This window comes from Protopterus annectens, chromosome 7.part0, assembly GCF_019279795.1.
Source record: "Protopterus annectens isolate FY-2018-M chromosome 7.part0, PAN1.0, whole genome shotgun sequence".
Taxonomy (NCBI): domain Eukaryota; kingdom Metazoa; phylum Chordata; order Ceratodontiformes; family Protopteridae; genus Protopterus; species Protopterus annectens.
Genome location: NC_056739.1, coordinates 1557704319 through 1557719547, shown reverse-complemented (window position 1 = coordinate 1557719547; position 15229 = coordinate 1557704319). Strand labels below are relative to the sequence as shown.

General features: G+C 44.6%; 1 protein-coding gene across 1 annotated transcript in view; it reads left to right on the top strand.

The window, feature by feature from the left end:
* The window catches only part of NUP210 (nucleoporin 210), a 2490054-nt gene that overhangs the window by 351828 nt on the left and 2122997 nt on the right, over positions 1-15229 (top strand). Inside the window, exon 4 of the mRNA XM_044078102.1 lies at positions 5-101. Within this exon, the coding sequence (XP_043934037.1) occupies positions 5-101 (97 nt within the window). The remainder of the gene's footprint in view (positions 1-4; positions 102-15229) is intronic.

Below are 15229 nucleotides of genomic sequence, written 5' to 3'. Positions count from 1 at the left end.
GCAGGAAACACCTTTAGTACTTTAGCAGGGCTGGCATTTGACTGGAATGTTGTCAAAGATGGAGAAACTGACGGCTTCCCAGACTCTCATAATGCACTACGGTAGGCATCCATATGCAGAATCTGAAATGACTGGTTTTGTTGTTGGTTTAATTTTTAATAGCTTAAAAAATTCAGTGAACCAGTATGTGTATTGATATCTTTACTTTGCCAAAAGAATGCATGTAGCCTTTTGTTTTTTTAGCACAATATACTATCAGGTAATGCTTAGCCCTTCTGAATTCAAATTTGTTGTAAGTGTTAAGTATGGTTAAATTGTATTGAATTGTTTATTTTTGTTTCACTCGTATGAATAGCAGTACATTATAATGCAGATTAATGAGAAGGGGATTCAATAAACTTCATGTCGGCTTACCGCAAAGCCTACATGGAGTTTACTCGTTTGTGCCCTGAGCAGCAGCGCTTATTAAATATTCATGCCGTGCACCATGTTTAAACATAAACAAACACAGTTTTGTGGCTAGTAACAGAGTTGTTGGCCAGGAAACAGTGTAAAGCAACACAGACAACAGCACAGATGTAAACCTGTTAACCACATCTTTATCATGTGCCCATAGGTAACTTTACGGACTAATCCTTTTTTACCTAAAGTGGCTTCTGAATCTAACATTAACCAAACAATTCGTTTACCATTTTTTTTCCAAAAGTTTCAAACAAAGGAAAATGCATGCTACATCTTCTGGATGTGCACAGACAGTTAAGTTTCTGTTTACACAGAACAAAAGAATTTAGAAAATCAGACCAACTGTTTGTCTCCTTTTCATCAAGTTAGCTGGATTATCCAGTGTCTAAAGATACATTGGCTAAATAGATAACTACTTGCATTTTCTGGATCTATTGTCAACAGGGCATTTCTCTACCAAGACCGCCTAAAGCCCACTCAACTAGATACATGGCCACTTTAACTACTTTTTGGTCAAGAACATCTGTCAGTGATATTTGTACAGCAGCAACATGGTCCGGTGCTCATACCTTCATTATTCATTACAAACTAGACTTAATTTCAAGGAACAAGAGTTGCCTGTGGTTCACCAGTTCTGTGGAATATCCTTCCATGAGGGTCACCCAAGATTTACTTAGCTGGGGACTCTGTTCCATTCACTGAGCAAGAATGGAAAGGACAACATCAGATTTAAAAGTTATGTACTCACCATAATTACACATCTGTGCTGTCCATTTTCATTCTTTCTCAACTCCCCCCTCCCCCAACCCCCATTCCTGTAATCTTCTGGAGTCACCTGATGGCTTCTTGTTGGAACCTGTAGTTTTGGGTTTGAGTCCTATTCTAGTATCCATGTTCCTCTCTAACTACTCAATGTTGACTTTATGGCAGCAAACTTGATCTGAGGTACTGAGGATGGCCCAGGGCATTACAGATGGAGGAGCTCGAGAGTTGGATCCAGAGTCTGAAGTATGCATTTAAATCGGATCCGAGGATTGGATCTGTAACCCATTCAGTGAGGAAGAATGAAAATGGGCAGCACATGCCTAGTTATAATGAGCACATAACTGTCTTATTTTCATCCGTTCAAATATGTGGGTTGTCAAATCCAACAAGATCTGACCCCACTGCACTGATCAAACCTTTATTAGATCTAGAGCTCTGACTGCTCCTCTACTCATAATTCCCTACGCTGTATCTCAGATGCTCACATCCCATTTTGCTCGAATATGAACGTTGGATTCTTACTGCTTCTCCTCTGTTCTTCTGCTGCTTCTCCTCTTTTCTTTTAACTGGTTCTCCTCTCTTCTTCTACTGCTCCTCCTGTCCTACCGTGAGAGTTTTTCTCTCACTTCATTTCTTTTTTAGTGTTGCTAAGACTTTTATATTTTGTTACAGAATTAGGAACTTAGAATAGTTTAGTTAGTTTTCAAAGTTAAGGTCTTTTAGGCCCTCCTTTCTGATACTCATTGGTATTCATATCTAAAAAGCAAAGCAAAAAAAGGGGGGATACATAGTCTTGAATTTTCCTCTAGCTGTTTGGTCTGTTTTTTTTTGTACTTGAGAGTTTTATCTATTAGAACCTCACCATGTTGGAGTTGACTGGATTTAAAAAAATGCTCAGATTGTGGGCACAAACTTGCATTGCAGGACCCAACACTCCAAATGTGTGTGTTTTCTCAGTGCAGCACACCTTGATGTACAATGTCAGTCTTGTGCAGCATTTAGTGATAGGGCCTTTCAAACAAGAAGGGACAACTTTGTTTTAAAGGAGGTCCTTCTGGCATAGATAGCGACTACCCCTTCACCTTTTTCCCCTTCTAAATAAGAAAAATCCAAATTGAAGGGAGAAGGCAAAAAATAAAAAATAAAACCATAAAGGAAGATAAACATGAGCATGTAGGAAAGGAGCAAGTCTCGCTCTAAAGCTTCCAAGAAACAGGTACCAGAGCCAACTAGGACAGCTCTGATCCCAAGGTTCCCAGAAGGTTGGATCCAACATGTACTCAGGCCTGATCCCCTTCTCTATGCATCAGTTATTTACTGGGACTGGTGAGTTTAACTTCAGTCACCAATCTTACAGGAAAGGAGATGTTCTCAGCCACCTTCTGTAACATCATTTACTCAGTCATCAAAAAGTCTCACAAAACTTGATGTTACTAGGATGATGAGGTTCTTGAGGACACAGATACAGCTTGGGGTTATCCTGGTATCATCCCCTTGGAAGGTACCGAGTGCTGGCCAACTTACTCTTCCCTTACAGGAATCTGTACTGACTCACCCATCTGCTTCAGTATTATTGGATCCAACTGCAACTGCAGCAGCTTTGTTGGTGCTGGAGCTTCTTATGTCTTTGTAGACCATATCCTTCTTAACTTTGATGCTTTTGGATGGAGATAAGACTCTATGCTGAGTTCCAGGGGGAGAGATGAATTGATACAGATATTCTCGGAGATCTCTCTCCCTCTTTGTGGTTCGGCACTGGACAGCTCAGGTCCGAGACTGGATTTGAGGACAGGGCTCATCAGTGCAGAGGGTTTCCTCTCTTCTTTGGGATGGAGGGAGTCATTGGTTCTGGTAGCAGCCTCAGCTTTTGGGACTTTTGAAAGGGTTTTTGCAAATACCAAAGACAAGGTAGCTTCAACCAGTTTGATTCCACCAAAATCCTACCCACAGTCTTTTTCTTCACCCTGTTGGGAAAGGTACATCTGGTACCAAGGTCACCTGAGGAAGTTTGCTTAGTTAGCTTCCTGTCCAGTTCTGTTCCCTGGAAATGGATATGCAAGCAGAAACACCTAGACACTTCCCCAGAGACTTTCACTGAAGATACTGACTTAGAGGAAGGGTTGGGCTCCCCTTGCTTGCTCTCTGAAGATGTCACATTCACTAGTATTCTAGAAGTAATGAAGCAGATAGGGGGTAGTAGTCTTAAGACCCCTCACCAGATGAGTCAGTATTCTCGGAGGCATTTGGATCCAGATCAACATTGCTGTGGGTGATACCTTCCATTGACCCAGTTATTGATCGTATGAGTCAATGAGCATGGAAGAACCCTGATGTGGTGGAGCCGATCAAATTTTATCTGCACTGAAGGACAGGAAGCACTGGCGTAAGGGTCCACAAGTAGATGCTGTGGTGGTGGCAACAGCCACCAAGAGCGAGCTATCAAAAGTTCCTCTGTCTTTCTTCCTAACAGAGAATCTAGGGCAATGGAGAGGTTTGGGAACTGATTCTATGCATCAGTGACTTTCGCCTTAAATTGCTGAACTATCTAGCCCACTTAACAAGATTCCAGAGAGATTTGACCAAAGAGATCACCAAGTTGCTCTCGGTAGTGTTGCCTTTGGATGTTCAGAAAATGGTGGACTGCCAGCTTTCCACCCTTCAATCCTCCTGTTATGTGCCCATGCATCTGCTCTCTAATGCAGCAACGCAGCTGACCGTATGGCCAGTGCAGCAGGCACTGACATTACCATGCGTTGCTATGTCTGGATGAGACTTTGTGACTTTGCAGAAGGCTTTAAGTCATTCTTTAGTAATGTCCCTTATGATGGCTCCACCTTGTTTGGACCATAAGTGAAGGATACACTGACCAGGAGCCAAAAAGATAGGAAGGCTGTCTCTGCAGTAGGAGTATGCTTCTCTACCCTGCAAAAAACATTCTGTAGGAACTAGAGATTGGGTAAAAAGATGTGGTTCTGCAACTCAGATTACATGACAGCCAGGGTAACAGATCTCCCAGTGGCAGGGTGGGGGCTGGCGTTAGCAGACAACACCCAAGGAGCTTTTCTCCCCGGGCCTCCACTGAAAATGGACTTGTATCCAGTTGGACTCTCCCGGTCAACAAATGTAAAGTAAATAAAATGAATAAATAAATAAAGAGGCAGAGGTGGACTTGCATAATTAAGGCTTAGTTTCCGAGAAAACCTTTCAGTGTTCCTTAATGGTTGGCCAACTACACTCTGGAGGTGGTCAAGGGTAGGGGTGACTTTATTTGCAACCTCAAGCCTAGCACAAAATAACATTAGATTTATGGCTGCTTAGCAATAATATCCATAAGCTATTCAATTCCCTTTTCCCTCCCACCTCAGAAAAAGAAGGTCCCTGATGATTCCACCCAATCAGTTGGACTTTGCAGCTATAGAAATTTCAGAACTGCTAGAAGAAAGAGTAATCCAACCATTTCTCCATAACCAGTTAGAATCCAGAGTCTATTTCAGGTTCTTTTTAGCACCAAAGAAGACTATGGCCATCAGATGCATTTTGAATCTCAGTGACCTAAACCACTTTGTAAGACAGACCATTCCACCTCTTTTGAGGAAGGATGAGTGGATGTACTCTATAGATCTCTGGGATGCCTACTATCACATCAAAATAGTGAAGCGATCCAGGAGGTTTCTCCACTTCCAGCTGGAAGCCAAAAACTTCCAATTCAAAGCACTGCCAATTGGGTCTCACCACAGTCCCCAGGGTGTTCACCAAGATCATGGCAGTAGCAGCTGGACATCTGCAGCTACTGGGGATCCAAGTCTTCCCATACCTCGACAATTGGCTCCTCACTACATCCACTAAGCATCTCCTACTAGCATACTAAGACCAAGTACTCCAGCTGCTTCTGAATTAAGGAATATCTGTAAACCTGCCAAAATGTCAGTGGACACCAAGGCAGAGTATAGAATTCATTGAATGTCACGTAGACACCAAACTTCAAATAGTCAGCCTTCCCCATTCCAGAGTTCTGTCACTTTGTCTTGCACCTCTTCAAGTACTGCATCACCCAACTCCACTAATGAGGTTAGTCCTACGTCTCTTATTTCTCATGGCATCTGCAATTCTAATGATTCCCTCTTCCAAATACTACATGAGGGTACTACAGTGGAGCATAGCAGTACAGTGGTTTCAATCCATTCACCTTCTGCATTCAAAAATCTGCATAAAACACATCACTTGGTGGAAATATCCCTGTCCTGTGACTGATGGACATCCTTTCCAGATGGATTTGCCAGCTACAACAGCAAACACGGACACATCCAGTGGTTGGGGGAGGCATTTAAAGGGAGAATGGTCCAAGGTGCATGGTCATCAGTAGAGGCCAACCCTCGCATAATTATCTTGGAGTTCAGAGTAGTCCTCCTAGCGTTACAGACATTTCAGGACTTCCTCCCCAAGGGTGTGATCTTCATACAGAGGGACAACATGACTGTGGTATGGTACATCAGCAGAGAAGTCGGAACCAGATCTGGTCTGTCGAGAGCCCATGAGTGTCTGGCAGTGGGAGATGTCTTCACATTTTTGATAGCAATGCACATCCCAAGGTCCTCCATTGTACTTATGAACAAATTGAGTAGTACACTGTTGATGTGTCATGAGTAGTCCCTCAATTGTACATTGAAACAAGCAGTATTCAGCTGCTGGGACCAACTTTGTTGCAACCTCTTTGCCTCCTATCTCAGCAACAAATGCAGCAGGTATTTTTCCGTGATCTGTCCACAGTTGCAGTCACCGGGAGATGCTTTGGTCTACAGTTGTCCCCACGTCTCCTGTATGCCTTTCCTCCTCTATCTCCAGTAAACAAATTATACAGAAAGCAAGACAGTGCAATGCCAAGGTAATCCCCTTTTGGGCCCTGACAGACATGGTTCCCCCGCCTATGGGCTTTACTAGTACATCCTCCATGGATGTTGATTCGTTATGCATATCTGCTTATTCACTCATCTAGACTGCCTCCTCCAGACTAGAAGTCCATGAAATTAACTGCATATGGTTCATCCAGTTTTAACCATAGTCAGAGATGCCAGACTTTCCCCAGCAGTAGTCAACATTCTCTCTGCTTTACAGAAACCATCAACTAGGAAAGTTTATCACAGTAAATGGAGGAGGTTTTCAATTTGGGCCTTTTTCAAAGGTCTGGATCCTTTTTCAGTACCGGTTCGTTTTTTGTATTTGATTTTTTTTATCTGGTCTCTTTGATGATGGAAAAACTGGAGCCTTTAACAAAGTACAGTTGGTTGCAATTTCAAATTTCCACATTGGACATAGACATTCCAATAACTTCTCTAAAATTTTTCAAAAGCCTTCCTAAAAGGTTCTTTTCTGCTGAGACCTCCCATTAGAGACCCAGCACTTTCATGGGCATTACCATTATGCTACAAGCTCTAACTCAGGCTCCTTTTGAGGCCAGATCTAAAATGTATCACGTGATAAACTGTTTTCTTATTGGGAGTAACTTCAGACAAACGAATCTCTGAACTACAAGCCCTCTCTTCAAAGCCCCCTTATCTAGTGTTTCACATATAGTTTTTCCCTTAGAACTAACGTGTCCTTTAATGCTAAGGTGGCATTCAAAATTAATTTAAATCAAGCAGTACATTTGCCTATCTTTTTTCCAAGGTACTCAAACAAAGGAGAATACTTGCTTCATGTTGGATGTAGACAGACAACTTAGATCCTATATCCACAGGACAAAAGAATTTAGGAAGGATGATCATATGTATGTAATAAGAATTTTCCCTTGCCAGATAGACCTAAAGCACATTCAACCAGAGTAGTCTCTACTTCTACAGCCTTTAACAGAGGATTATCTATTGATAACGTGTGCTGTGGCCACGTGGGCAATGGTACGTACATTTTTGTTGCACTATAAGCTAGACACACTATCCAGATCATGTTCCTCCTTTGGTTCCACCATACTCATGAATGCCCTTCCTTGATAGTGCCCAGTTTGACAGCTTGGGTTCTATCCCACATATTTGAATGGATGAAAATAGATTACAATGGCTACGTAAGGTGTGAACCTACTTTAACGTTAAGCTCATAGGTGAATATTAGACTAACTACCCAAAAGGTAATTTTAAGCATAGCCAATAACCAGTGGTCAGAATCAAACCCTATACCTTGTGTCTCTGAGACAAAGACCTTAATTATTTTACCAAACCCACTACCAAAAGGTTTCACTGCTGGGATTGAACCAGGGACCTTTAGGTGGAAAGATTAATGCTGTCCCAGCTGAGTTATTTTGGCTCCATGTTGTCTGATTTTCATCCATATCAAACTTCTTCCCACCTACCCCTTACAAATTTTCACCTATGGCTTCAAGATGATCAATCTGTGAATATTCATATGGAACTGTACCACTCTTTCCTCCTGAATGTGAAATTATCTAATTCAAGACATTCTGTCTTGGGAGGGGTTCCCTTAGGTAGTATTTTCTCATATTTTGTAGAAGGGGGGTGAAAATTCAAGCTGAGCCTCTGAGGTAGAACCTAGGGAATTATGAGTAGGGAAGGAGTCAGAGCTGTAGATCCATTAAAGCTTCGAAGTTGGCACAGAGGTCAGATCTTGTTTGTTCCAACAACCCACATGATTGAAGCAGATGAAAATCCGATAATATGGATCTAACATTATGGTAAATACATAACGTCCATGTTTAAACATTCTAAAATTATTTTTTTCTGTGGAAAAAGTGCTTAAATTCTTTTTTGAGCTGGTAAAGTATATTAGTCATTTTTATTGGGAGACATGACTTTATACTACTTTAGAAGTGTTACTGTTGTGTGCTGCTTAGCTTCTCTGGGAAAGAGGCACCATTTTTGGCTTGACCATGGAACAAAACTGTCTGTTCCATGGTTGGTCTTTCTCCAAGCCAGAACAATTAAACTGAACAGTCTTTGCTACCACAGCAGGCTAGAAGTTTGCCTCAACTGCATGTGGATGGACTGTTCTGTGGCCAGAGCTGGTTCTCCAGTCACTATGGACCAAGAGTTAGCCATGTCCTCTGTGGTTGCTGCAGTTTCCTTATTAGACAGGGAAGAACCACTTTTGGCAATGCTGGGAGAAGGGGCAGGGAGGGTGCCCCTGCTTAACCAGAATGTTATAGCCATCCTTGGGGAAGCTGTTGCTGCCATTAGAAATATTGTCTGATGTAATTTTTTTTCTGTCAGAAAGAAACAGATAACAATAACAAATTTCTCCTTCAGTTTCACTGGACAGAAGTTGTTTTAAGTCTGGCTCAGGGTTTTGTCTAGGCTATTAACACTTATCAAGAGGTTTCTGGTAAGAGGAAAACAGATTCCTCTTTTCCTGAAGATGTTCAAGAAATTGACTCTGATGCTACAGATGCAGATTTTTCTCCTAATAATTCTGATTAAAAAAAAAAAAAAAAAAAAAAAAGACTGTTTTAGGCTTAGAGGAGAGTATGTTGTCTCAATCCCCCTATCAAGGATTTTCTTTCTCTGAGACTGTTTCCAGAATGTGCTAGTGTTTTCAGTGGGAGGACACTGAGGTTTCTCAGTCCATCAGAAAGTACTGTGAAATATTACAGCTGGATATTCCAGAACCTCCTCCCATCCCCACAGTGATGCCAGCATTGGAAGATGTTTCAGTCAGTGATTTTTCCTGATAGTCAACCTGTTGCACCTAAGAAAGCAGATAGAATGTTCACAGTTCACTCAGTCTTTCAAATTTCTATACGCTCATCCCAGACCTGACCCAACAGCTACAACTTTAGTCAGTTCAGACATTTGTGATCTCTAATCCTTGCCCTTCTGACAAGAATGGTATAAAAAAGTATGTTATGTAGTCCTATCTCGCCTACATTCTTACCCATGGGTTCGGAGCCGAATAGCGGCTCTGACTTGGCCTATTTACTAGCTCAAAAGTCTCTGATCGGCTGGGCTAAGAGGGTATCCCATAGTACACTGCTTCGGATCCCCAGATCTCGTTTGCCGCTTGTAGAGCTCGGACGTGGTCTCGCTTGGATGTGGCTAAGTACCTTTTTTGACTTGTTTCTCTTGAGAAATTGGTTGCTTTATACTTAAAAAGCTATTTTAATAACTACTCTTACTGCGGTAGTTGTGTTTGTGTGTTTAGTAGTGTTTTTTGTGGTATACCTAACTGTTCCCATGGGCTAGGCCCGTTTCAGTTAGAGGACCTAGTCCTCCCTTAGTTGAGTAGTTCGTCTGTTTCTTATTTTATATATTTTTTTGAGAACCGTTTAAGTTAGAGGTTCTCTCTCTGTGTTCTTGTTGCTATTGTTTGTTGGTTAAGAGCTTCGTTGTTCTCTGTGGTACTGTCTGCTGTCTAAGTTGTGGGCTTCCCGCCCTTTTTAGTAGTTAACTGTAGTTATGCTGTGTGCTTTGCACCCGTTGGAAGTTGTTAATTCTTCGGATATGTCTAAAGATCAGAAAGAACATAAGCCTTCTGGCTTTAAAAAGTGTTCAAAGTGCGGATATAAAATGTCCATCACGAAAACAAAATAATAATATTTAATGCCAAAAAGTCCGCTGACAAGGAAAAAAACTGCAAAAAAAAAAAAAGGCAGGACACTGCTGAATACTTACTTTCCAAAAAAGATCTCACAGGTTAGCGCTTAGGGGATGTATAAAACAAAATCGCCCAAAACTAATGCCAAAGACAAGGAATAAAGACTGAACAAAAAAAAAAGAAGGACTGCTGTATGAATACTTTTAATCCACCAAAAAGATTCACAGGTTAGCGCTTTCGGGATAAATGCAAAATGTCCATCACGGATGGACACTCTGTGTCTACTGTCTTGGAGCCATCCATTTACAGGCGTCATGTAGCTTTTGCCATGCCTTCAGTCCTAGGGTGCTCCAAGAGAGGAAAAACAAATTGATTTTAAAGGGACTGCTTAAACCATCTTTTGAGGAGGCTATAGTTTCGGCTCCCAGCTCCCAGTCAAAATCTAAGTCCTCCAAGTCCAAGAAAAGGTCTCCGGCTCCATCAGCATCTTTGGAGCCTCCGGAGAAGATTACTATATTGGATACTGCTTCCTCTGCTCCACTGTTTTCGGGGCCGCAGGAGGTGTCTGTGTTAAGTGAATCAGCGACCGCTCCGATCATTCTGAAACCTGTTCGGAGCCGGTCGCCGAGTGTGAGGCATGGTTCACCAGATAAGAGGTCTCAGTCTCCATCCATCTCCTCCAAATCCTCCAGGCTTTCTGATTTGGATGTGGATAGGGTGGTGCAGAGGCTCCTGCAGTCGCCGGTGTTGGCTAAATTGTTTTTGGCTCTGACCCAGTCAGCTCCGGAGCCAACTCCTATGGTTGTTTCATCAATTCCTCCTCCGAGCACATCCTTGCTGTCGGAGCCGGTATGTTCCACTCCGAGTGATGTTCCTGCGCCGGCTCCGATACCCCCTCTGGGTTTATCGGTGCCGACCTCGGCTCCGGCCATGTCGGTTCCGTCCACAGGGTTCGAGACTCTGGTCTCCTCGGTTGGGCCCGAAGGGGATGCCTCGGGACATCTTTCAGTTCCGAGTCTCCCACTCGGTGCATCGGCTAGGGGGACCCCGGTCCCGGTCATGGTCTTGGAGGCCGGTCGGTCCTCGGACTCGGGGGGACCTGCCTTCGAGGCCATGCGGAGCGAGCTGGCCAGGTCATCAGCTACGTCACTCGGGTCGGTCATTCCATCCCCTACCACTCCAGCGAGAGCTTCTGACACCCACCTATCCTTGGACAGCAGAGCTCCAGGCCCTAAGGATACCCCCATGAGTGGTCCCCCACTTTCTGAAGGTCCCTCAGAGCCTGTGCCTGAGGAACCTCCCAGAAAGAAATTGTGCAAGAGAAAGCACATAGATTCCCATGACGAGTCTCTCACTTCCGATACTGACCTCGAGGAATCGGAAGGGTCCTCCAAGTCTTCCTCTGATGATGTTTCCTTCTCCGATATCCTGGAGATACTGAAACAAAGAGGAGACTGGCCTTCCAAAACCCCTTCCGAGGAGGAGTCAGTATTCCTTAAGGCTTTTGGCACTCAACCTTCCGCCTCCTGGGTTTCTCCACCCTTCGATGAACTTCTTGACCTTATTTGTCGAAGGGTGTGGGAAAACCCTGATTCTGTGGAGCCAGTACCTCAGCGCCCCAACAAATTTCTCTCCGCCCCTCACGGAAAAGAATTTCTGACAAAGGGAGTCCCGGTGGATGCCATGGTGGTGGTGGCAGCCACCCAGAAGGAAGTTGCAGAATCTTCCTCTTTGGTCCTTCCTCCTAACAAGGAGTCTAGGACTATGGACCGGTACGGAAAGCGTACCTTGTCTTCAGCCACCTTCACCTTAAGGTCGCTGAATTACTTATCTCATTTCACTCGGTTCCAGAGAGATCTCCTTAAGGAGTTGGGAGATACTCTTGCGGGTAACATACCTGAAGCGGTGGCTCAGACAGTCAACACACAGGTTTCTACCCTCAACTCCATCGCAAACTCGTCCATGCGACTCATTTTGTATGTGGCCGAGGGAGCAAGTAGGGCGGCCAGCTCAGGTGTAGCCCTTAGAAGGCAAGCCTGGCTGTGCCTGTGTCACTTTGCGGAGACCTTCAAGTCTTCCTTCACTGATGCCCCTTTTGATGGTTCCTCCTTGTTTGGGACCAAAGTGAAAGACACCCTCACCCGGTGCGATCAAGAGGGAAAGACCCTATCTGCCGTAGGGGACCGTTTTTCCCTCCTGTCTAGGCCTTATCCCAAGGCTCAGCAAGGGGGAAAGATGTGGTTCAAGAAATCACAAAGGTTTTTTCCTGCCGCACAAGGTGAAACCCCCTCCTGAGGCAGGGGTGGGGGGAGTTATTCAGGGAGACATCGCCCCAGAGGCAGAGGGGCCCCCCGCAATTCTGGGGACCGTGACTCTTTTCGTGGCTCCCCATACACTCATTCCTGAGGGTGTGCCCGATTGTGCTTATCCGGAGCCAGTCGGGGGTCGAGTTTCCTTGTATCCGGAAGCCTGGGAAAACATCACCCCGGACCGATGGGTATTAAGGATAATTTCCGGAGGTTACGCCATTCCATTCTCTTCAGTACCCCCTCCCATCAGAAAAATCCCAGACGTTCCACCCAGTCAAAGGGATCAAGCAGCCTCAGAGATATCTCAGCTGCTAGAAAAAGGAGTCATCCAACCAGTCCCCTCAGACCAGATCAGATTAGGGACTTACTCAAGATTCTTTTTGGTGCCGAAAAGAACAGGGGACCTGAGACCCATACTAGATCTCAGTCACCTCAACCATTACATACACAAGTCCAAATTCCATATGGTCACCCTACAATCTATTCTCCCATTGTTGGGAAAGGAAGTATGGATGTGCTCCATCGACCTAAAGGATGCTTACTACCATATCAAAATGGACAGGGCATCCAGGTGTCATCTATGCTTCTGGCTGGGAGCCAGACATTTCCAGTTTTGAGCCCTGCCCTTTGGTCTCACCACAGCTCCCAGGGTGTTCACCAAGTGTATGGCAGTGGTGACGGCTCACTTGAGACGTCAAGAATTCCAGGTGTTTCCGTACCTGGACGACTGGCTCCTCACCGCCCCCACTAGGCATCTACTAATTCAGACCAGGGACACTACCATCAGTCTATGTCACTAATTAGACATCACAATAAACTGGAAAAACTCTGCCTTGTTGCCCTTACAGCGTGTCACCTTTATAGGAGCAGAGCTGGACACCATTCAAATGCGAGCTTTCCTACCACAAGAAAGAATCACAGGGTTGCAACAACAAATTCTCACGCTGATGCCTCTGAGACATGCGAAGGCAAGACTGATTCTTCAACTCTTAGGGACCATGGCAGCTACTATCATGTTGGTCCCGTTAGCAAGATTACACATGAGAATTCTTCAATGGCTTCTCTTTGTCCAGTGGTCTCTCCAAAGACTTCCGCTATCCCATCCAATCCTAATGACAGACAAATGCAAGTAGGACCTCCGCTGGTGGCTGTGCACCAACAGCTTGAACGTAGGAAAACCCTTTATTCCACCCGTCCCTGTGGCCACAGTGACCACGGACGCCTCCCAGATAGGGTGGGGGGGACATTATCTTGGCAGGATGGTCCAAAGCACGTGGCAGGAGCATGACATACATTTGCACATAAACGTCCTGGAGATGAGAGCAGTGCTTCTTGCGTTGCACGCACTTCAAGAAGTCCTCCCTCTAGGGACTATTGCGATACACTCAGACAACATGTCAGTAGTGTGGTATCTCAACAAACAAGGAGGAACCCAATCTTATCCACTATGCAGGGAGGCCATGCGTGTGTGGCATTGGGCAATAGCTTCCCAACAGTTTCTAGTGGCAACGCACATCCCGGGGAAGACCAATGTGATAGTGGACAAGCTAAGCAGGGCGATTCTTATGCCCTACGAGTGGTCCCTGAATCGCCTGGTGGCAGAGCGAATCTTCAGCAGATGGGGTCAACCTTGCTGTGACCTTTTTGCCAGCCCTCTCAATGCGAAATGCAGCAACTACTTCTTGCTGATCCCCCCACCGGGGGAATCACCCAGGGACGCTCTAGCTCACAATTGGCCCTCCGGTCTGCTTTATGCTTTCCCTCCGTTTCCCCTTCTCTCAAGGATGATTCAGAAAGTGCAATCCTTGGGAAGCAGGATGATTCTGATTGCCCCACACTACCTCGTCAAGTATGGTTCCCCTTCCTTCAACCCTAACTTGTGGATACTCCTTGGATTCTGGAACCTCTTCCAGACTTACTGACACACATGTCGAGACAGTTCCACCCTTCTCTGAGGACACTCCGGCTGACAGCCTGGCTACTCCACTTCCATCCTTAGTCAGATGCCATAATTTTTCGCCAGATGTAGTCCATATTTTGTCGTCCTCTCATAAACCATCCACTAGAAAAATCTACTTTAGCAATGGAAAAGATTCTCTATTTGGGCTCATTCCAGAGGCATTGATCCCTACACGGCTCCAATTGATTCCATTTGGAATTTTTGCCTATATTATTCTATCAGGGGTCCACTTCAGCCACCATCAAAGTTCAGCTGGCGGCTATATCAAACTTCCACGTGGCCAATGAGTCTAGCCTTATGGCACACAGACTATGTAAAGCATTTCTTAAAGGTACCCTATTGCTTCGTCCCCCAGTATCACAACCTGTTATGCCCTGGGACCTCAATTTTTTTCTTCAAGCCCTCACTCTTCCACCCTTCGAGCCTGCAGCTACCTGCGAGTTAAAGTTTCTAACATGGAAAACAGCTTTTTTAATAGCTATCACTTCAGCGAGGCGGGTCTCCGAAATCCAATCCCTTTCCATCAAACCCCCATATTTGATCTTCCATAAAGATAGAGTCTCCCTTAGACCAAACCCGTCATTCCTTCCCAAAGTGGCTTCCCTGTCTAATATAAATCAGTCTATTGCTGCCAGTTTTCTTCCCCAATTTTTCCAACAAGGCAGAATTCAGATTTCACCAATTAGATGTACATAGACAGTTACGCTTCTATCTCCATCGGACAAAAGATATTCGGAAATCTGACCAACTCTTTGTCTCCTTTTCCGAAAACCGGCTTGGTTCTCCGGTATCCAAGGTCGCACTCTCTAGATGGATAGCCAGCTGTATTTCCTTCATTTATCACACAGCAGGTAAAACTTTGCCCTTTCCACCTAAAGCCCACTCCACAAGAGCTGTCTCTACATCCACAGCCTATCAAGCTAGATTGTCGATGGATGATATATGTGCTGCGGTCACTTGGGCTTCTCCTCACACTTTTGTCTCTCATTACAAATTTGAAGTGGTTTCCAGGGGCAGATCTTCATTTGGCTCCACAGTTCTCAGGAGTATTTTCCTATGAGCCACCCAGGTTGTAGGTGCTAGGGATGCTGTCCCATGGGTAAGAATGTAGGCGTGATAGGACTACATAACATCAAGAAGTTATGTACTCACCATAACGTTCGATGTATGTAGTCCATCTCGCCTCACATTCTTACTT